Source organism: Cherax quadricarinatus, unplaced genomic scaffold (genome assembly GCF_038502225.1).
Source record: "Cherax quadricarinatus isolate ZL_2023a unplaced genomic scaffold, ASM3850222v1 Contig1456, whole genome shotgun sequence".
Classification (NCBI taxonomy): Eukaryota; Metazoa; Arthropoda; class Malacostraca; order Decapoda; family Parastacidae; genus Cherax; species Cherax quadricarinatus.
Genome location: NW_027196482.1, coordinates 59,109 through 83,857, shown reverse-complemented (window position 1 = coordinate 83,857; position 24,749 = coordinate 59,109). Strand labels below are relative to the sequence as shown.

At 42.2% G+C, this 24,749-nt stretch overlaps 1 protein-coding gene across 1 annotated transcript in view; it reads right to left on the bottom strand.

Annotated features, from left to right (window-relative positions):
- Window positions 1–331: 331 nt before the first annotated feature.
- The window catches only part of LOC138851661 (nuclear valosin-containing protein-like), a 51,649-nt gene continuing 27,231 nt past the window's right edge, over window positions 332–24,749 (bottom strand). The window contains exons 2-4 of the mRNA XM_070081013.1: window positions 19,850–20,693; window positions 16,976–17,168; window positions 332–757 (exon numbers count right to left, since the gene is read on the bottom strand). Coding sequence (XP_069937114.1) covers window positions 589–757; window positions 16,976–17,168; window positions 19,850–20,345 — 858 coding nt within the window. The 5' untranslated portion in view covers window positions 20,346–20,693 and the 3' untranslated portion in view covers window positions 332–588. The remainder of the gene's footprint in view (window positions 758–16,975; window positions 17,169–19,849; window positions 20,694–24,749) is intronic.

Genomic DNA, 24,749 nt, shown 5'->3' with positions numbered 1-24,749 from the left:
CCAGTGCACAGCACCAGTGCACAGTACCAGCACACAGCACCAGTGCAAAGCACCAGTGCACAGCACCAGTGCACAGCACCAGCACACAGCACCAGTACACAGCACTAGCACACAGCACCAGTACACAGCACCAGTACACAGCACCAGTACACAGCACCAGTACACAGCACCAGTGCACAGCACCAGTACACAGCACCAGTACACAGCACTAGTACACAGCACCAGTGCACAGCACCAGTACACAGCACCAGTACACAGCACCAGTACGCAGTACCAATACACAGCACAAGTACACAGTCCTCATCAACACCTACACTATGCCTGCCACAAATACATAACTAAGAACTTTCTAAAATTTCTACACTAATGTTCCATTATTAATAATATCTCACACATTTTCAAAAGTAAATTTAATAATAAAACAAGAACAATAATAAAAATAAATACCTACTATTTTTGCAACACAATAAGTCAGTGATGCAACAAAAGAAACCCTTTTAACCATCGTTCAGTGAATACCAGTCTTGCCAGAAGTGCACCAACATCCCAATAACTGTTGTTATTCCTATAAAAATAAAATCATTCCTTTCATGTGCTTTCAAAATTAATAGAATAATACAGGTTAATAATAATACATACCTGTAACGACTGTATGCCTTGTATAACAGCTGGAGTGAGGTCTCTCCTGGTGTGTGACCTGCGCTCCCCACCACCACAAACACTATCAACCTCGTCCAGAAACAACACTGATGGTGCACTGTGTGGAACACAAGTAGTTAGTGTTACAACACTGATGGTACACTGTGTGGAACACAAGTAGTTAGTGTTACAACACTGATGGTGCACTGTGTGGAACACAAGTAGTTAGTGTTACAACACTGATGGTACACTGTGTGGAACACAAGTAGTTAGTGTTACAACACTGATGGTGCACTGTGTGGAACACAAGTAGTTAGTGTTACAACACTGATGGTGCACTGTGTGGAACACAAGTAGTTAGTGTTACAACACTGATGGTGCACTGTGTGGAACACAAGCACTTAGTGTTACAACACTGATGGTACACTGTGTGGAACACAAGTAGTGTTACAACACTGATGGTGCACTGTGTGGAACACAAGTAGTTAGTGTTACAACACTGATGGTACACTGTGTGGAACACAAGCACTTAGTGTTACAACACTGATGGTACACTGTGTGGAACACAAGCACTTAGTGTTACAACACTGATGGTACACTGTGTGGAACACAAGTAGCTAGTGTTACAACACTGATGGTACACTGTGTGGAACACAAGTAGCTAGTGTTGCAACACTGATGGTACACTCTGTGGAACACAAGTAGCTAGTGTTACAACACTGATGGTACACTGTGTGGAACACAAGTAGCTAGTGTTACAACACTGATGGTACACTGTGTGGAACACAAGTAGTTAGTGTTACAACACTGATGGTACACTGTGTGGAACACAAGTAGTTAGTGTTACAACACTGATGGTGCACTGTGTGGAACACAAGCACTTAGTGTTACAACACTGATGGTACACTGTGTGGAACACAAGCACTTAGTGTTACAACACTGATGGTGCACTGTGTGGAACACAAGTAGTTAGTGTTACAATACTGATGGTGCACTGTGTGGAACACAAGCACTTAGTGTTACAACACTGATGGTACACTGTGTGGAACACAAGTAGTTAGTGTTACAACACTGATGGTGCACTGTGTGGAACACAAGCACTTAGTGTTACAACACTGATGGTGCACTGTGTGGAACACAAGTAGTTAGTGTTACAACACTGATGGTACACTGTGTGGAACACAAGCACTTAGTGTTACAACACTGATGGTGCACTGTGTGGAACACAAGTAGTTAGTGTTACAACACTGATGGTACACTGTGTGGAACACAAGTAGTTAGTGTTACAACACTGATGGTGCACTGTGTGGAACACAAGCACTTAGTGTTACAACACTGATGGTACACTGTGTGGAACACAAGTAGTTAGTGTTACAACACTGATGGTACACTGTGTGGAACACAAGTAGTTAGTGTTACAACACTGATGGTGCACTGTGTGGAACACAAGCACTTAGTGTTACAACACTGATGGTACACTGTGTGGAACACAAGTAGTTAGTGTTACAACACTGATGGTGCACTGTGTGGAACACAAGTAGTTAGTGTTACAACACTGATGGTGCACTGTGAGGAACACAAGCACTTAGTGTTACAACACTGATGGTACACTGTGTGGAACACAAGTAGTTAGTGTTACAACACTGATGGTGCACTGTGTGGAACACAAGCACTTAGTGTTACAACACTGATGGTGCACTGTGTGGAACACAAGTAGTTAGTGTTACAACACTGATGGTACACTGTGTGGAACACAAGTAGTTAGTGTTACAACACTGATGGTACACTGTGTGGAACACAAGTAGTTAGTGTTACAACACTGATGGTGCACTGTGTGGAACACAAGTAGTTAGTGTTACAACACTGATGGTGCACTGTGTGGAACACAAGTAGTTAGTGTTACAACACTGATGGTACACTGTGTGGAACACAAGTAGTTAGTGTTACAACACTGATGGTGCACTGTGTGGAACACAAGTAGTTAGTGTTACAACACTGATGGTACACTGTGTGGAACACAAGTAGTTAGTGTTACAACACTGATGGTACACTGTGTGGAACACAAGTAGTTAGTGTTACAACACTGATGGTACACTGTGTGGAACACAAGTAGTTAGTGTTACAACACTGATGGTGCACTGTGTGGAACACAAGTAGTTAGTGTTACAACACTGATGGTACACTGTGTGGAACACAAGTAGTTAGTGTTACAACACTGATGGTGCACTGTGTGGAACACAAGTAGTTAGTGTTACAACACTGATGGTACACTGTGTGGAACACAAGTAGTTAGTGTTACAACACTGATGGTACACTGTGTGGAACACAAGTAGTTAGTGTTACAACACTGATGGTACACTGTGTGGAGCACAAGTAGTTAGTGTTACAACACTAATGGTGCACTGTGTGGAACACAAGTAGTTAGTGTTACAACATTGATGGTACACTGTGTGGAACACAAGTAGTTAGTGTTACAACACTGATGGTACACTGTGTGGAACACAAGCACTTAGTGTTACAACACTGATGGTACACTGTGTGGAACACAAGTAGTTAGTGTTACAACACTGATGGTACACTGTGTGGAACACAAGCACTTAGTGTTACAACACTTATGGTACACTGTGTGGAACACAAGTAGTTAGTGTTACAACACTGATGGTGCACTGTGTGGAACACAAGTAGTTAGTGTTACAACACTGATGGTACACTGTGTGGAACACAAGTAGTTAGTGTTACAACACTGATGGTGCACTGTGTGGAACACAAGTAGCTAGTGTTACAACACTGATGGTACACTGTGTGGAACACAAGTAGTTAGTGTTACAACACTGATGGTACACTGTGTGGAACACAAGCACTTAGTGTTACAACACTGATGGTACACTGTGTTGAACACAAGTAGTTAGTGTTACAACACTGATGGTACACTGTGTGGAACACAAGCACTTAGTGTTACAACACTGATGGTACACTGTGTGGAACACAAGTAGTTAGTGTTACAACACTGATGGTACACTGTGTGGAACACAAGTAGTTAGTGTTACAACACTGATGGTACACTGTGTGGAACACAAGTAGTTAGTGTTACAACACTGATGGTGCACTGTGTGGAACACAAGTAGTTAGTGTTGCAACACTGATGGTACACTATGTGGAACACAAGTAGTTAGTGTTACAACACTGATGGTACACTGTGTGGAACACAAGTAGTTAGTGTTACAACACTGATGGTACACTGTGTGGAACACAAGTAGTTAGTGTTACAAGAGTTTATTACAAAATATAAATTTTTCTTCATTCCTCAACATAACATTCACAAAACTTGTTCTTCTTGTAAGTTTTAAATAAATTATATAACATACTGGTGATTTACACTGCCATAAATTATACAACATACTGGTGACTTACAGTGACACAAATTATACAGTAAAGCCTCAATTTGAATCTGAATAGTACAAAATTAAATTTAATACAAATTATAGAATGATACCAGACCTCATTTAATACGAGTCAAAATTTGGTGAGTACGAGTTTGCTGCTGCAGCTTGTTATCCTATACACGTTTACAATACTATATTATATTTTACAGTTTGATAAACTGCCCTTAACAAATATGGACAAATGAAGAATACTTATAGTGCAAATAATGAAAGCGCAAAAACGAATGGCTTGTTAGATGGTAGATCGATCTATAATTTCCTAACAAATAGAACACAAAGAGTAGTAGTAAACAGAGTACAGTCTGAGGCGGCTATGGTGAAAAGCTCTGTTCCACAAGGCACAGTACTCGCTCCCATCTTGTTCCTCAACCTCATATCTGACATAGACAAGGATGTAAGCCACAGCACCGTGTCTTCCATTGCAGATGACACCCGAATTTGCATGACAGTGTCCTCCATTGAAGACACTGCAAGACTCCAGGCAAACATCAACCAAATCTTTAAATGAGCCGTAGACAATAACATGAAGTTCAATGATGAGAAATTTCAATTACTCCAATGTAGAAAATGTGAGAAATTTCAATTACTCCAATGTAGAAAATGTGAGGAAATTAAAACTATATTGGAATATAAAACAAATTGCAACCACACAATAGAGCAAAAAACTAATGTAAAAGACCTGGGAGTGATAATGTCAGACCACAACATTGTATCACTTGCGTCTGCTTGAAAAATGACAGGATGGATAATGAGAACCTTCAAAACTAGGAATGGCAAGCCCTGATGACACTCTTCAGGTCACTTGTTCTATCTAGGCTGAAATATTGCTGCACACTAACAGCACCTTTCAAGGCAGGTAAAATTGCTGACCTCACTTAACGATAAGAGTTCCCTTCCTAAGACCACATTGGTAAACAAATTCGTAGCTAAGCGAGGAGCATACTATAATGGTAGTAGGTTTGTGTCAACCATCTTTGATATTGTATGAATGTCACCTTTGCACAATTTATAACATTTCTGGTATATTTTTCAATGTTCATACAGTAGTGTACTGTACATTGTAAGGAAGTCAGCTCTAATACACATTATTTAGGTATATATACTGGTCAAAGAGCCAGTCGTAAGTCCGAGTCGTTGGTAAACCAGTACATCACTAAGTTAGGAGAGGCTATATATCACTGCACATGATTACGAGAAAAATTATTTGGGATATAGTCTAAGTTTATAGAAACAATTTTTTACATTAGTTGACATTCAATTCAAGAACTCAGATTCTTGAAGCAGTGATTATTCCAAGTAACAGTCTCAAAGTCTAATTTCTTAAAACCAATTTTGTCTGAAAAATAACAACTAAATCAGAGAAAATAGAAGTTGGTGAATTTGAGTATCAAGAGTAAGTACGTATTGCCTTAGACACTCTACACAAACTGAAACTTTGACTATGGTATTACATAATTAACAAACAAAACAAAACAAGCAAACAAACTACTCCTTTAAATTATTATTACAATCAAAAAGAAGTACAAACCCACAAGGGTCATACAGCCTATTCCTTTAAAGCTAAATTCTGAATACAAGTCTATGAAAATAAGAATATATAGATTTTCAACATATCTGAGGTTGAAAGAATTGTTCAGAAATTCTTTCAGGTTCGGATGGTATGAATTTGATTGTTGCGACCTATAGCAGGATTCATTATTCGTACTAATCAAGGATTTGCTGTATATACGAGATGTGTGAGAGTAAGACAGAAGAGTAGCATCTTTATTAATAGACTTGATTATGAAGGTAAATTTTACAGGCTAGATTAACCCTTTCAGGGTCCAAGGCCAAAATCTGAAGTCACGCACCAGTGTCCAAGAAATTTTGAAAAAAAAAAAAAATTATTTTTTCTTACAGAATTAAAGAGCATATTTTTGTGAAGGTAATAAAACAAAAAAAATTAGAATCTGATCAGTACTTACCGAGATACAGTGCCAAGAAGTTTGTAGAAAATGATGTGGTGGCGGCAACATCGACGAATTCCACATACGCGTATTATATTATTTTGTTGTTTTAGTTGTTTTTTCTTTTCTTTTCCAATTTTTTTCTATTCCTACTAACATTTGGGGCCTGAGAGACCAATACTGTATATAATTTATATATATAAACTCACTGTATTGAACACAATAACCGCACTAAAGTTATTATCATATTATTGTTTACCACTGTTGTTTATTACAATAAACATGCACAAATATTGTATAATACTAATGTTCTATCATATATTTACATATTTACAATCACTGGACATGGTTTTAGAACTGCTGGAGCTTGTGGAACTCCTTGAAACAAGGCACCATGCACAGAGGCACCTTACATTCCTCACACATAAACCGAGTGTCTTTGCGTCTTTGTTGCCGTCGTTTTGTTTGTGCACAGACAATGCATCTCTTCTGAGCAAATTTCTTTTGAGTTGAAGGAAGCTGTATTATGAAATGATCACCTTCTCTTCTCAAACGCTTGGGTATATTGTGATGAATTCGAGGACCATGTTGTATTGCAGGTGTTGTTACCTGGTACTTCATTATGAGTTGTCTGACAACAGACAAACAAAATTCACCATACGGTGGTCTGTTACCAGTCTTTATTTGGTACATATTATATGCATTCAGCATTGAAATGTCCATGAGATGGAAGAAAAGTTTCATGTACCACTTGTAACTCTTACGAACACAGTCAACAAAACCAATCTGCATGTCACACTTGTCAACCAAGCGCATGTTTTGTGTATAATCAATCACTGTCACTGGTTTTCGAATACGTTCATTAGTCACTCGATCAACTTTGCCACTGTCTTGCATTTCATTACGGTGAATGGTTGTCAACAATGTGACATCTCGTTTGTCATGCCACCGTAATGCCATGATGTCATTGGCAGTAAACACCTGCACGTCATCACCACGAACACCTGCGTTGAGCCTGGGCATATGTTTACGATTAGAACGCACTGTGCCACACACATCTGTCTTGTTCACTCGCATGAAATCACTGAGTAATGGGCTTGTGTACCAGTTATCGGTATATAATGTATGGCCCTTACCAAGATAAGGTGCCATCATGTTTCTCACTACGTCACCTGATATACCCAATAACATCTTGGTATCTTTCAATGTTTTACTACCCGTGTATACAACAATATCCAACACCAGGCCACTGTCACAATCACAGAGTACAAACAATTTTATACCAAAGCGGTTCCTCTTGCTCGGTATATACTGCTTGAATGACAGTCTACCTTTGAACAAAATCAAAGACTCGTCAATTACAAGATTCTTGAATGGATAAAAGTATATCCTGAACTTTTGTTTGAGATACATGAAAACATTTCTAATCTTGTATAACCTGTCACTTCTGTCAGGCCTGGTTTTGTCAGAGAAGTGCAACATACGTAAGAGTAAGATAAACCTGTTCACTGGTATTATTTCACTGAAGGATGGGGTACAAATTAGCCGATCTGTGGACCAGTATGCTTTTATATTATGCTTATAGACGTGAGGCATAAGCATTATTGTTGCAAAAAGCAAATACATTTCTGCAACAGTCGTCTCTTTCCACCTGTGTAGTCTTGACTGTGGTGATAAGATCGTATTTGCCATGGTGTACTGAAAATACTTATTACTTTCCCTGACAATAGTTTCCATCAATGGCTGGTCAAAGAATAATTCAAAGAATTCCAGTTCATTGGCCGTGGTTCCAAGGGGACAGGTAGGTAGAATTCCACTTTGCGAGTCATCAAAGTGGTGAGGGCTGGGAACAAAATTGGGATTTTGCTGCCAATCCCAGATACGGTTTGCTGGTGGATACTGGACATCATAGGCTGGTTGTACGGGTGGTTGTGGCGGGCTGGTGGGTGACGCTCCGCTTTGTCCTTGAACTGACGAGTCAGCAGCGTGGGTTCCCGCGTGGCACAGCGAGTCACGCATGGCGGTGCCACTACCACCAACAGCCCCACTAACACCATCCACTGATGTCTGTGGCCCATCCATGCCAAGTGTAGCCACATCATCCTCACTATCACTACCTAAAACGGGTGTAGGGCCACGGGATGTACTCCGGGATGTACTACGGGATGTACTCCGTCCCCTGGGCATAGCATAGGGTACACTACCCGAGCGCATGCGGCGGCGCACATACCAACGCTTCACTGGTGAATATGTTTCCTCACTATCACTACTCGAATGATCGTCGAGCGCAATAAAATCACAATCCACGTCAGAATCATCGTCATTACTGAAGTCAGAGGCCAGGCCACGGGAAAATATTAGTTTTCTCTTACGTTTAGGAACAACCGACCGTGAGTCACGAGTGCCCACACCAGAGGTAGAAGGTCGAGGATCGTCGGGGTTTTCTGCACTATTATCGATATCCTGGTCATCATTTTCGGTCACTAACTCATCAAAGCCGTAGAATTCGTCTTCATTTCCACTTCCATCAGTGTCAGAACTATCAGACAGGAAGAGGAGAGTCCCAATTTTCTGGGGAGTCAGAGCTGACTTGCGACGAGACATGGTGAACAAGGGTGACTGAGCCGGCGTTCCCACAATGCTATGCAGGCGCCTAGATTTTTTGTTTACGGCGCACACCCACCGCGCAGACCCATTCTCTCATATGTAGGCCTATGAGCGCTTTCGCGCTAAATTTGACGGCGCTAGAATTTTGGCATAGATCTACGGTTTGGACACTCACCGACCAGCCGTAGATCTACAGGACGGACCCTGAAAGGGTTAAAGAAATTGCTTTTTAAATTAAAAAAATATGATATTTACTACAGAATAGTAAAGCTGTGGGTAAGACAACTTCAGACTTGTAGAAACAGTCAAGTGTTGTAGAAACAGTCAAGTGTTGTAGAAACAGTCAAGTGTTGTAGAAACAGTGTTGTAGAAACAGTCAAGTGTTGTAGAAACAGTCAAGTATTGTAGAAACAGTCAAGTGTTGTAGAAACAGTTAAGTGTTTGGGAAAAGCATCTGTCTGTTGCAATTTCAACCCAAGTTAAAAAAAAACTGGATATTAAAACTCAAGATATGTAACTATCCAGACATACGCACACATGTACACTGACTGCTAGAAAAAAGATGTCATGCACATGTCTGTACACTAAACAAAAAGAATGTAATTAACAGGTATGAATAAGCTCAAATCTTTGATTAGACAACAGCCCACACACACGTACATACACACAAAATGCTTTCACCTTACATTAAAAAATTCACTCATAGATAATAGTACACACACACACACACACACACGCACACACACGCACACAAACACACACACACATGCACACACACGCACACACACACACACACCCGTAAGGACCCCGTTATCAAGCGGTCACTTTACCCTCAGCCTTCTTTCCCCTCCCTTCCCTACTAATCCCACACACACCTCCCCTGCTTCTAAGGGTCACTCATCCTTCTCTCCCCCTCCCCCTCCCCCCCTTAATCCCATTTCTCTCTTTCCCACACATGCACACACACATACACAAGCACATATACACTTGACACAAACACATACTCCCCCTTCCCCTAACCACCTCTCCCCCTCCCCAAACCATCTAACCCCTCCCCCAAACCATCTAACCCCCTCCCACAACTACCTCTCCCCCTCCAATAGCCATCCTCCCCCTCCCCCATAACCATCCATCCCCACTCCCCCTAACCATCTATTCCCCTCCCCCTAACCATCCATCCCCACTCCCCCTAACCATCTATTCCCCTCCCCCTAACCATCTATTCCCCTCCCCCTAACCATCTCTCCCCCTTCTGTGGAGCAATGGGGGAACCTAGAACAAGGATGAGAACAAGGGGCCCGAAGGATGAATCTGGGAGGGAGGACTGGGAGGCAGAGCTCAAAAAAAGGGAGGAAGACTGGGGAAGGAGGCTAGATGAGCTTGCAAGGAAGATGGAGGAGAGGTTAGAAGCAGAATGCAGAAGGTGGAAGCAACATGCCACAGCAGCAGAAACCAAGATACAGAGATTAGAAGAGAGCTGAGACATCTGAAACAGCATAGAGACAAAGATATTACAGAAGTAGCATCAGCAATGGCTACATCAGACACAGACAATGGGTCTGAAGGGAGCATGGAAGCTAAACTGTATGCAGAGGTCCTGTCAAACCCACATGGGGCCAAAACAAAGACAGGGAGCACACTAGGACAGAATGAGAGGTTGGAAGACACTGAAGGAACTAGGACATGTGCAGGGACCTTACCAGACACTTGTGGGGGCCAGGAACAGGTGAGCAGGAAGGGCAAACCAATGAGCATAGTGGCCATAGCTAGGGAAGGGACTGAAGGAAGGAACACTCCACAGGAAGGAACTAAAACACCTCAGAGGATGCAATGGGAGTCACAGTGGGAGGTGGAAAGGGAGAGATCAGTTTTTGTCTATGGGCTAGACAAAGCTAAAGGGGAAACTTATGATGAAAGAAACCAGGAGAAAAAACGATTGAAGGTATCATGAAGGTGATAGGCAAGGGAGACATGACCCAGGTGGCAAATTTTCGGAGAATCGGGTGGTTCACAAAGAAAAGGAATCGGCCTCTCAAAGTAATTTTCAAGGCAGAATCAACCCGAACCATGATCCTGCAGGAGAAAGCACAGCTGAGAGGCAAACAGGAGTTCATGAGTGTGTACCTCGATCGAGACAGAACACAGGAGGAAAGGATGATACTGAAAGAGAAAGTGCAAAAACGAAAGGAGGAATGGGAGGAAATAAAAAAGGAGAGCAGAATAACCCAGGAACAAGTGGAAGGACAAGCACACCCCCAGAAACACCTGCAGAAGGACTCCAGCCATGACACCCCCAAGGCAACCGAACAATCCAAACCAACCATCACACACCGATCCCTCTGTTCCCACCCCCCCACACCACAGTTACAGTATTAGAACAGAAGTTGAAGGTTTGGTACACAAACGCGGATGGATTAACGAATAAACATGAGGAATGGCAAGAAAAAATCAATGAGAAGTCCCCAGACATCATAGCAGTTACAGAAACAAAACTCACGGAGACAATAACAGATGCAATCCCCCCACCAGGATACCAGATCATGAGGAAAGATAGAAGGGGCAGAGGGGGAGGAGGGGTTGCTCTGCTCATAAAAAAATGGAAATTCGAGAAAATGGGAGGCATAGACGAGACAGGAGAAAGGGACTACATAGTAGGTACACTTCAGTCTGGGGAGCACAAGGTGGTCATTGCAGTGATGTATATTCCACCACAGAACTGCAGGAGGACAAGAGAGGAATATGAAGAGAGCAACAGAGCAATGGTGGACAAACTTGCTGAGGTGGCAAGAAGAGCTCACTCCAGCAGAGCAAAGTTGCTGGTTATGGGGGATTTCAACCACAGGGAGATTGACTGGGAAAACCTGGAGCCACATGGGGGTCCCAAAACATGAAGAGCCAAGATGTTGGATGTGGTGCTGGAAAACATCATGCACCAACATGTTAAGGACACTACCATAGTGAGAGGGGGGGAGGATGAACCAGCAAGATTGGACCTTGTGTTCACCCTGGGCAGTTCAGACATTGAGGACATCACACATGAGAATCCCCTAGGAGCTAGTGACCATGTGGTTCTGTGCTTTGAATACATAGTAGAGTTGCAAGTGGAGAGAGTAACAGGAGTTGAATGGGAAAAGCCTGACTATAAAAGAGGGGACTACATAGGGTTGAGGAACTTCCTGCAGGAGGTTCCGTGGGACAGAGAACTGGCAGGAAAGCCAGTAAACGAAATGATGGAATATGTAACAACAAAATGCAAAGAGGCAGTGGAAAGGTTTATTCCCAAGGACAACAGAAACAATGGGAAGACCAGAATGAGCCCCTGGTTTACCCGACGGTGTAAGGAGGCAAAAACAAAGTGCAATAGAGAATGGAAAAAGTACAGAAGGCAGAGAACACATGAAAATAGGGAGATCAGTCACAGAGCCAGCAACGAGTATGCACAGGTAAGGAGGGAGGCCCAGCGACAGTATGAAAATAACATAGCATCGAAAATCAAGACTGACTCAAAACTGTTGTATGGCCACATCAGGAGGAAGACAACAGTCAAAGACCAGGTGATCAGATTGAGGACAGAAGGTGGAGAACTCACAAAAAATGATCAGGAGGTATGTGAGGAGCTAAACACGAGATTTAAGGAAGTTTTTACAGTAGAGACAGGAAGGGCTTTAGGAAGACAGCAAAGAAGGGAACATCAAGAGGGAATATACCAAGAAGTGTTGGATGACATACGAACAACCGAGGAGGAGGTGCAGAAGCTGCTAAGTGACCTTGATACCTCAAAGGCAATGGGACCAGACAACATCTCCCCATGGGTCCTTAGAGAAGGAGCAGAGATGCTGTGCATGCCCCTAACCACAATCTTCAACACATCCCTTGAAACTGGGCAACTACCTGAGAAATGGAAGACAGCAAATGTAGTCCCCATATTTAAGAAAGGAAACAGAAATGAGGCACTAAACTACAGACCTGTCTCTCTGACATGTATTGTGTGCAAAGTCATGGAGAAGATTATCAGGAGGAGAGTGGTGGAACACCTGGAAGGGAAAAAGATTATAAATGAAAACCAGCATGGGTTCATGGAAGACAAATCCTGTGTCACAAACCTCCTGGAGTTTTATGACAAGGTAACAGAAGTAAGACACGAGAGAGAGGGGTGGGTTGATTGTGTTTTCCTAGACTGCAGGAAGGCCTTTGACACAGTTCCCCATAACAGATTAGTGCAGAAGCTGAAGGATCAGGCGCATATAACAGGGAGGGCACTGCAATGGATCAGGGAATACCTGACAGGAAGGCAACAACGAGTCATGGTACGTGAAGAGGTATCACAGTAGGCGCCTGTGATGAGCGGGATCCCACAGGGGTCAGTTCTAGGACCAGTGCTATTTTTGATATATGTGAACGACATGATGGAAGGAATAGACTCTGAAGTGTCCCTATTCGCAGATGATGTGAAGTTGATTAGAAGAATTAAATCGGATGAGGATGAGGCAGGACTGCAAAGAGACCTGGATAGGCTGGACATGTGGTCCAGAAACTGGCTTCTTGAATTCAACCCTGCCAAATGCAAAGTCATGAAGATTGGGGAGGGGCAAAGAAGACCGCAGACTATAGGCTAGGTGGACAAAGACTACAGACCTCACTCAGGGAGAAAGACCTTGGGGTGACCATAACACCGAGCACTTCACCGGAGGCACACATCAACCAAATAACTGCTGCAGCATACGGGCGCCTGGCAAACCTGAGAATAGCGTTCCGATACCTTAATAAGGAATCGTTCAAGACACTGTACACTGTGTATGTTAGGCCCATACTGGAGTATGCAGCACCAGTCTGGAACCCACACCTGGTCAAGCACGTCAAGAAGTTAGAGAAAGTACAAAGGTTTGCAACAAGGCTAGTCCCAGAGCTCAAGGGAATGTCGTATGAGAAAAGGTTGAGGGAAATCAGACTGACGACACTGAAGGACAGAAGAGTCAGGGGAGACATGATAACGACATACAAGATACTGCGGGGAATAGACAAGGTGGACAGAGATAGGATGTTCCAGAGAGGGGACACAGAAACAAGGGGTCACAACTGGAAGCTGAAGACTCAGACGAGTCACAGGGACGTTAGAAAGTATTTCTTCAGTCATAGAGTTGTCAGGAAGTGGAATAGCCTAGCAAGTGAAGTAGTGGAGGCAGGAACCATACATAGTTTTAAGAAGAGGTATGACAAAGCTCAGGAAGCACAGAGGGAGAGGACCTAGTAGCGATCAGTGAAGAGGCGGGGCCAGGAGCTGAGTCTCGACCCCTGCAACCACAATTAGGTGAGTACAATTAGGCGAGTACACACACACACACACACACACACACACACACACACACACAAACGCTGATGGTATAACAAATAAGTGGGAGGAGTGGCATGAAAGAGTCAAAGAGGCATCACCGGACATCATAGCTCTCACAGAAACCAAGCTTACAGGTATGATAACAGATGCCATCTTTCCAATGGGATACCAAATCCTGAGAAAAGACAGAGGGAACAGGGGGGGTGTAGGAGTGGCATTGCTGATCAAAAATCGCTGGAATTTTGATGAGCTGGAGAGAGGAGACAGTGGAGAAGAAAGTGATTACATAGTGGGAACGCTTCATTCTGGAGGTCCCAAGGTGGTAATAGCAGTGATGTATAAACCACCACAGAACAGCAGGAGGCCAAGGCAAGAGTACGACGAGAGCAATAGAGCGATGGTTGACACACTGGCTAGAGTGGCCAGAAGAGCTCATGCATGCAGGGCAAAGCTCCTGATCATGGGTGACTTTAACCACAAGGAGATCGATTGGGAGAACTTGGACCCACATGGGGGCCAAGATACATGGAGGGCTAAGATGATGGAGGTGGTACTGGAAAACTTCATGTACCAACACGTAAGGGACACTACAAGAGAGAGAGGAGAGGATGAACCAGCAAGGCTAGACTTAGTATTCACCTTGAGTAGTGCAGATATCGAGGACATCACATATGAAAGACCCCTTGGGGCCAGTGACCATGTGGTTTTAAGCTTCGAATACACAGTAGAGCTACAAGTGGAGGGAGAAGCAGGAAGGCCAGGACGAATGAAGCCAAACTACAAGAAAGGGGACTACACAGGAATGAGGAACTTCCTGAATGGGGTTCAGTGGGACAGAGAAGTGGCAGGGAAGCCAGTTAATGAGATGATGGAATATGTAGCAACAAAATGCAAGGAGGCTGAGGAGAGGTTTGTACCCAAGGGTAACAGGAATAATGAAAAAGCCAGGATGAGCCCATGGTTTACCCAAAGGTGCAGGGAGGCAAAAACCAAGTGTGCTAGGGAATGGAAGAAATATAGAAGGCAAAGGACCCAGGAGAATAAGGAGAGCAGTCATAGAGCCAGAAACGAATATGCACAGATAAGAAGGGAGGCCCAAAGACAATATGAAAATGACATAGCAGCGAAAGCCAAATCTGACCCGAAACTGTTGTACAGCCACATCAGGAGGAAAACAACAGTCAAGAACCAGGTAATCAGGCTAAGGAAGGAAGGAGGAGAGACAACAAGAAATGACCGTGAAGTATGTGAGGAACTCGACAAGAGATTCAAAGAAGTGTTCACAGAGGAGACAGAAGGGGCTCCAGAAAGACGGAGAGGTGGGGCACACCACCATGTGCTGGACACAGTGCACACAACCGAGGAAGAAGTGAAGAGGCTTCTGAGTGAGCTAGATACCTCAAAGGCAATGGGGCCAGATAACATCTCCCCATGGGTATTGAGAGAGGGAGCAGAGGCACTATGTGTACCCCTAACAACAATATTCAATACATCTATCGAAACAGGGAGATTGCCTGAAGCATGGAAGACAGCAAATGTAGTCCCAATCTTTAAAAAAGGAGACAGACATGAAGCATTAAACTACAGACCAGTGTCACTGACATGTATAGTATGCAAAATCATGGAGAAGATTATCAGGAGAAGAGTGGTGGAACACCTAGAAAGGAATGATCTCATCAACAGCAGCCAACATGGTTTCAGGGACGGGAAATCCTGTGTCACAAACCTACTGGAGTTCTATGACATGGTGACAGCAGTAAGACAAGAGAGAGAGGGGTGGGTGGATTGCATATTCTTGGACTGCAAGAAGGCGTTTGACACAGTTCCACACAAGAGATTGGTGCAAAAACTGGAGGACCAAGCAGGAATAACAGGGAAGGCACTACAATGGATCAGGGAATACTTGTCAGGAAGACAGCAGCGAGTCATGGTACGTGGCGAGGTGTCAAAGTGGGCACCTGTGACCAGCGGGGTCCCACAGGGGTCAGTCCTAGGACCAGTGCTGTTTCTGGTATTTGTGAACGACATGACGGAAGGAATAGACTCTGAGGTGTCCCTGTTTGCAGATGACGTGAAGTTGATGAGAAGAATTCACTCGATCAAAGACCAGGCAGAACTACAAAGGGATCTGGACAGGCTGCAGACCTGGTCCAGCAATTGGCTCCTGGAGTTCAATCCCACCAAGTGCAAAGTCATGAAGATTGGGGAAGGGCAAAGAAGACCGCAGACAGAGTACAGTCTAGGGGGCCAAAGACTACAAACCTCACTCAAGGAAAAAGATCTTGGGGTGAGTATAACACCAGGCACATCTCCTGAAGCGCACATCAATCAAATAACTGCTGCAGCATATGGGCGCCTAGCAAACCTCAGAACAGCATTCCGACATCTTAATAAGGAATCGTTCAGGACCCTGTACACCGTGTACGTTAGGCCCATATTGGAGTATGCGGCACCAGTTTGGAACCCACACCTAGCCAAGCATGTAAAGAAACTAGAGAAAGTGCAAAGGTTTGCAACAAGACTAGTCCCAGAGCTAAGAGGTATGTCCTACGAGGAGAGGTTAAGGGAAATCAACCTGATGACACTGGAGGACAGGAGAGATAGGGGGGACATGATAACGACATACAAAATACTGAGAGGAATTGACAAGGTGGACAAAGACAGGATGTTCCAGAGATTGGACACAGTAACAAGGGGACACAGTTGGAAGTTGAAGACACAGATGAATCACAGGGATGTTAGGAAGTATTTCTTCAGCCACAGAGTAGTCAGTAAGTGGAATAGTTTGGGAAGCGATGTAGTGGAGGCAGGATCCATACATAGCTTTAAGCAGAGGTATGATAAAGCTCACGGTTCAGAGAGAGTGACCTAGTAGCGATCAGTGAAGAAGCGGGGCCAGGAGCTCAGACTCGACCCCCGCAAGCTCAACTAGGTGAGTACACACACACACACACACACACACACATACATACATATGCTTTCACTGTACATAGAAAAATTTCGTCCACCATTGTCGAGCCAATAAAAACTTGTTGCGGACACAATCTTCAGGAGTTACTGATGCTCTAGTGACCTCAGCCAGTGTGAGGGTCACCACTGGCAGGTCCAACTCAGCTGCTGCTTTATGTAACATCATAGTCTTGCCTGTACCTGAAGCTCCACACACAAGTATGCCATTCCAACCTCCAAGCAGACTATTTTCTGAAACAATAATTAATAATGAATAAAAAGACTACAATATCACATCTTACAATATCATAGTTAATTTTTGACTGAGCAGACTAATAAAGTAATGATAGACCTCGGGCAAGTGACCACCACACAAGAACATAAGGAGGAACACTGCAGCAGGCCTACTGGCCCATACTAAACACACAATTCTCAGACTCAGACCATTACCAAAAATATTTGCTACCCAAAAATAAGCTTTGATAACCCTATTAACTCGTGTGCAAGTCCCACTTAAATTCAACGCCTCTCTCGTGTATTTTTTTTTTTCAATGAACCGGCCACATCCCACCAAGGCAAGGTGACCCAAAGAGAAAAATGAAAGTTTCTCTTTTTAAATTTAGCAATGTATATGGGAGAAGGGGTTACTAGCCCCTTGCTTCCAGCATTTTAGTTGCCTCTTACAACACACATGGGTTACAGAGGATGAATTCTGTTTCACTTCCCCATGAAGACACTCGTGTATTTATCTAACCTATATTTAAAGCTGCCCAAGGTTTCAGCTTCAATTACCCTACTAGGCAGAGTGTTCCATTCACTGACTACACCATTTCCAAAACAACACTTTCCTATATCCTTCCTATATATAAACTTATTCAATCTGAATCCATTATTTTGAATTCTTACTTGAAGGGATATCCTCAGGACCTTATTTATATCTCCTTTGTTTATGTCCATCTTCCACTTATACACTTCAATCATGTCTTCCCCCCATTCTTTGTCTTACAAGAGAATGTACGCTAAGGGATTTCAATCTTTCTTCGGATGGAAGATTTCTTTTGCAATGGAATAATTTTTTCATTCTTCTCTGAATGTTTCCTAATGAAATTATATCCATTCTGTAGTATGGAGACCAGAATTGAGCTTCCTTCAACAAACCAGCAGTTTCCCACCGAGGCGGGGTGGCCCAAAAAGAAAAACAAAAGTTTCTCTCTTTAACTTTAATAATGTATACAGAAGGGGTCAGAACTGAGCTGCATAATCTAAATGAGGCCTTACTAACAATGTGTAGAGCTGTAGTATAACCTCTGGATTCCTGTTGCTAATACTTCTTGATATAAATCCCAGTAATCTGTTTGCCTTATTACATATTGTTAGGTAAGACACATATGCAACAGTTAGGTATCTTTATTATGAAATGTTTCGCCTACACAGTAGGCTTCTTCAGTCAAGTACAGAAAAGTTGATAGAAGCAGAAGATACTTGAAGACGATGTAATCAGTCCATCACCCTTAAAGTTTTGAGGTGGTCAGTCCCTCAGTCTGGAGAAGAGCATTGTTCCATAGTATGAAACAATATTACATATGCTTAGGCATTACTGTCTTGGATTCAGGTTCTTGCTTTCCATAACTCCCAAGTTCTTATCGAATTCTGTATGATCAAATTCTACATTATTTAGTTTATAAGTGCTAGGGTTGTTTATATTCCCGAGCTTCAGGACTTTGCATTTATCTACACTGAACTGCAGCCTGAAGTAAAGTAAAATCTTCCTCTGAATCAATTACCTTGCCTATTTTTGTATCATCAGTGAATTTGCTTATATCACTTGTTATTCCCTCATCAAAGTCATTAACGTACATTATGAACAACAATGGACCTTAAACTGATCCTCGTGGAATGCCACAAGGATCCTCACTCAGATTTCACCCCATTTATGAAAACTCTCTGCTTCCTGTTGGTGAGCCATGCCTTGATCCATGACAAGACTTTCCCCTCAATACCATGTGCTGCCACTTTCTCTAAAAGTCTTTTGTGTGGTATGCTATCAAATGCTTTACTAAAATTCTCATAAATAATATGGTATTCCTTATCATGATCAACTGCCTCAAAAGCTTTACCGAATAAAGTCAATAAATTAGTGAAACAAAGGAGATTAAGTGCTTAACTGTCAGGTGTTACTAACAGGTCAACAGTCAGGTGTTACTAACAGGTCAACAGTCAAGTGTTACTAACAGGTCAACAGTCAAGTGTTACTAACAGGTCAACAGTCAGGTGTTACTAACAGGTCAACAGTCAGGTGTTACTAACATGTCAACAGTCAAGTATTATTAGCAAGTCAACAGTCACAGCAATTATAACAAGCAGTTAGTTATCTTTGACTAAGCCTCACATGCCAACAGAAATATTTCCAGTTTTCTTGACAAAATATTCTACAATCTTTCTTCTTTCAACAAACCGGTCGTATCCCACTGAGGCAGGGTGGCCCAAAAAGAAAAACGTGAGCTTCTCTTTTTAAATTTAGCAATTTATACAGGAGAAGGGGTTATTAGCCCCTTGCTCCCAGCATCTCAGTCACCTCTTACAACATGCATGGCTTACGGAGGAAGAATTCTGTTCCACTTCCCCATGGAGATAAGAGGAACTAAACAAGAACAAGAACTAGAAAGAAAATAGAAGAAAACCCAGAGGAGCATGTATATATATGCTTGTACATGCATGTGTAGTGTGACCTAAGGGTAAGTAGAAGTAGCAAGACGTACCTGAAATCTTGCATGTTTATGAAACAGAAAAAAAGACAGAAAAAAGTAAAGACAATTTTCAATTCTTGCATCAAGAGCCCCTCACTAACATCAAGGAACCTCCTTTAAGATATCACAGTTTAATGTGTATATCTGCAAAAACTTTTTTAAAATTGAAGATAAAAAAGTATTTACCTTTGAATTTAATGTTGAGTTTAGTCTGCATAATTTTCAAAAGTGAGGTATATGCAGCATTGCTGCAATATGTCCGCTTCGGCACCACTTGAGCAGCGGCAGGTTCAGCAGCATCATCACTCTTCTTTAACTGTTGTAATTTAACTTTTGTTTGCAGTCCAGTTCTAATCCAACCACAGCTTTGTTTGCAACAATCACCTCCATTAATTTGAGATTGATCTTTTTCAGAAAGAGAGATTTCCTTATTATCAGTCTTTGAGGTAAATGATCTACGCGAGTTACTGTGACTGGTGATCACTTTCTTGGATGTGGAGGTTAACACATTGTTGTCATAGACACTGCTGTCTGACGCCACACTAACTGAACGAATCTCGTCAAGAGTGAGGAAAGCGCTGCTCGTGATGGATGTAGAAGAGTTATTTATCACTGATATTTCACACTCATCCACTGTCACCAGAAGTGGTGGAATACTTCCACTACTCTCAAAGTAAATCATCACTGCCAGTTAGTTTCAAGTTTTTAAAGTCTTCAACTAAACTTCCACCTTGTAGCGAACTTGGCCTAGATTTATTACACATATTATAGCTGGTCACACTGAATGAAATATCAGCATTATTTAATGAAGGAAGATAAACCTTGTCACCAAGCTTTAAAGTGAATGGTGACCCTAAAGGAAAATTGTTATATAATAAATATTTCAAATGTCGTTCTATGAAAGAATGCTGTTGTTCCGGTAATGTGTTGCTGGGTGTCAGCAACACTTCATCAGTCAGGTTAACAGTGTTGATCTTCCTGACCCAGAGCAGTGTGTTACTACAAATTTCTGGGAAGTACTGCACACAGCCTGCAAATATAATATAAGTGTTTTTGAGTATCAAAAGCAACAGGAGAGATAACATATAATATAACTTAAAAGAAATTAAGTGTAATATAAAAAAAAAAAAGATTTAAAATAGATATGGCATGATTCAGATTCTTTATTTCCAATCACTGCATATACAGTATATACAGTAATCATTTGATATACAGTACCCTCAAAAATCGAACTGCTCCCAACACGACCAATTATGAAAGTGTATTTTTGTAAGTGCTTTTATAAGTGTATTTTTGAGGGTCTGAAATGGACTAATCTAATTTACATTATTTCTGATGGGAATAAATTCATTCGGTAAAGGCACTCGAACAGCCTTCTGGACTGAAGAAAGTTCGATATTTGAGGTTCCACTGTATATACATTAACCACTGCATATACAGAATATACAGTAATCACTGTATATACACAATATACAATAATCATTGCATATATAGAATATACAACAATCACTACATATACAGAATATACAGAAATCACTGCATATACAGCTACACACAGTGGAACCTTGACTTACGAGTTTAATCCGTTCCAGGAGCTAGCTCGTAACTCAATTTACTCGTATATCAAATTGATTTTCCTCATTTAAATCAATTGAAAAGCCATTAATTCGTTCCTGCACTCTGGAGAGACGAGAAAAAATACTTGAATATGATGCTATTATCAACTTAACAGCTTATTTATCTATCACAATTCATCTAATATGACATAATAAACAATATAATTAGCACAGAAACATGATATGTACTCTAGAATGAATAAAATAAGCCATAATATGGAGGCAGAGGTAGTGGCAGCGGCAGAAGCGTAGGCCATTTCTGTCACAATTTGACCATAGTATCTTCCCATGTTCTTACTGTAAGAGAAAATGGAGTATTTCTGAGGCTAACTGCATTAGATCACTAGGACCCATGGTTAGACAAAAGAAATTTGGCCAAATGACTGAAAAAAATGCAAACAAGTATGAGAGAACTGCCCCTCACAGGGATGTAAACATGTTTACTGCTTACCAGCTGTGCCAACTAGCAGAAGCAATCTGAATTATTACATATGTATTATGCATTATTATTATTATTATTATTATTATTATTATTATTAATTTAGGGAACTGAAGCTCTATCATTATTATTGTGGAAATTATTTAATTTCTGAAGCTATAGTGCCTAATAAGTGTTTAATGTTGATTTGGGTCAAAAAATGAATTTGGAAATGGAATAGAACAAACAGGGTTCCCTCTGCGCCTGTGCGGATGTGCGGGGGGAGAGGTCGAGACGGGGCATCGAGGAGCGGGAGTGTTTTTGAATGGAGTTAAGAGCCTGGGAAAGCATGGGACCAGGAAATTGGCGTTCATGGCGGCCTAAGGACTAATATAGGCCTCACTTCATAATAGGAAGTGTTGTAACTGTCCTTGGTGAAGAGTGAGGGAACGTGATTTACGGGACCACCGTAATAAAGTGGTAAAATTAGTGAATAATGGTAGGACCGGCGGTGGCTGGTGCGACGCCATGGAGGGTGTCCAGGGGAAAATACCCGTGATTTAATCATCACTCATCAGTCTCAGATCTTAATGGAGCGACCTCTAACGTGCATAATAATTATGAGACAGTAAATCGTCGTGTGAATTGTAATGTAATTGCTGATAATAACACTAAGTTAAGAGCATGTATAAAGTGAAATAAGTCGCCTTACTCCGAATGAACATGTGGAGTCCTCGTGATTCCTGTCCCGAGGATAGTGAAGTTTTTATGGATTCCCGACTTCTAAACTGGGACAAACCAACGGATACCTCGTCCTGCTGGAATAAGAACCGTGTCGGTGTAGCAGGACATCGAAATGAGATAGTGAATGGAGGAAATAAGGAGCATCAATCACCCACAGTTAAGTAACCCTTCTAGTTATAGCAGACTGATACTGGCCAGTTAGGCATGTTGTAACTGGATAGGTTGGGGGTGATCCAGCTACATCAAGTGACCACCAGAGAATATCTGGTAAGTGGTGGTATTATATACAAGTGTTTTTTCCTTGATGGATATATCCATGTGTAACCTACCTCCCTCCCCCCCTTCATTCAGTTAAACTAATATAATCTATACAGTCCACAATTAATTAGTAGCGCCGTACTTGTGGGTGCTATCCAATTTATACTGGTCTCGGATAAATATGGATAAGACTGTGAGGCCGAAGGGACCACCTGCAGGGACCAGGGGTGGTTAAGTTTTCTCACATGTCTACACGAGGTGACTACGGTAAACAATATGGCTGTTGTCTCCCAATGAGATTACTTGTATGCATATAATGTTGAGGTACATACAGGTAACCCCCTATAAAATTTTCCATAATTACAATTTTTTTTTTTTTTTTATTATCACACCGGCCGATTCCCACCAAGGCAGGGTGGCCCGAAAAAGAAAAACTTTCACCATCATTCACTCCATCACTGTCTTGCCAGAAGGGTGCTTTACACTACAGTTTTTAAACTGCAACATTAACACCCCTCCTTCAGAGTGCAGGCACTGTACTTCCCATCTCCAGGACTCAAGTCCGGCCTGCCGGTTTCCCTGAATCCCTTCATAAATGTTACTTTGCTCACACTCCAACAGCACGTCAAGTATTAAAAACCATTTGTCTCCATTCACTCCTATCAAACACGCTCACGCATGCCTGCTGGAAGTCCAAGCCCCTCGCACACAAAACCTCCTTTACCCCCTCCCTCCAACCCTTCCTAGGCCGACCCCTACCCCGCCTTCCTTCCACTACAGACTGATACACTCTTGAAGTCATTCTGTTTCGCTCCATTCTCTCTACATGTCCGAACCACCTCAACAACCCTTCCTCAGCCCTCTGGACAACAGTTTTGGTAATCCCGCACCTCCTCCTAACTTCCAAACTACGAATTCTCTGCATTATATTCACACCACACATTGCCCTCAGACATGACATCTCCACTGCCTCCAGCCTTCTCCTCGCTGCAACATTCATCACCCACGCTTCACACCCATATAAGAGCGTTGGTAAAACTATACTCTCATACATTCCCCTCTTTGCCTCCAAGGACAAAGTTCTTTGTCTCCACAGACTCCTAAGTGCACCACTCACTCTTTTTCCCTCATCAATTCTATGATTCACCTCATCTTTCATAGACCCATCTGCTGACACGTCCACTCCCAAATATCTGAATACGTTCACCTCCTCCATACTCTCTCCCTCCAATCTGATATTCAATCTTTCATCACCTAATCTTTTTGTTATCCTCATAACCTTACTCTTTCCTGTATTCACCTTTAATTTTCTTCTTTTGCACACCCTACCAAATTCATCCACCAATCTCTGCAACTTCTCTTCAGAATCTCCCAAGAGCACAGTGTCATCAGCAAAGAGCAGCTGTGACAACTCCCACTTTGTGTGTGATTCTTTATCTTTTAACTCCACGCCTCTTGCCAAGACCCTCGCATTTACTTCTCTTACAACCCCATCTATAAATATATTAAACAACCATGGTGACATCACACATCCTTGTCTAAGGCCTACTTTTACTGGGAAAAAATTTCCCTCTTTCCTACATACTCTAACTTGAGCCTCACTATCCTCGTAAAAACTCTTCACTGCTTTCAGTAACCTACCTCCTACACCATACACTTGCAACATCTGCCACATTGCCCCCCTATCCACCCTGTCATACGCCTTTTCCAAATCCATAAATGCCACAAAGACCTCTTTAGCCTTATCTAAATACTGTTCACTTATATGTTTCACTGTAAACACCTGGTCCACACACCCCCTACCTTTCCTAAAGCCTCCTTGTTCATCTGCTATCCTATTCTCCGTCTTACTCTTAATTCTTTCAATTACAACTCTACCATACACTTTACCAGGTACACTCAACAGACTTATCCCCCTATAATTTTTGCACTCTCTTTTATCCCCTTTGCCTTTATACAAAGGAACTATGCATGCTCGCTGCCAATCCCTAGGTACCTTACCCTCTTCCATACATTTATTAAATAATTGCACCAACCACTCCAAAACTAT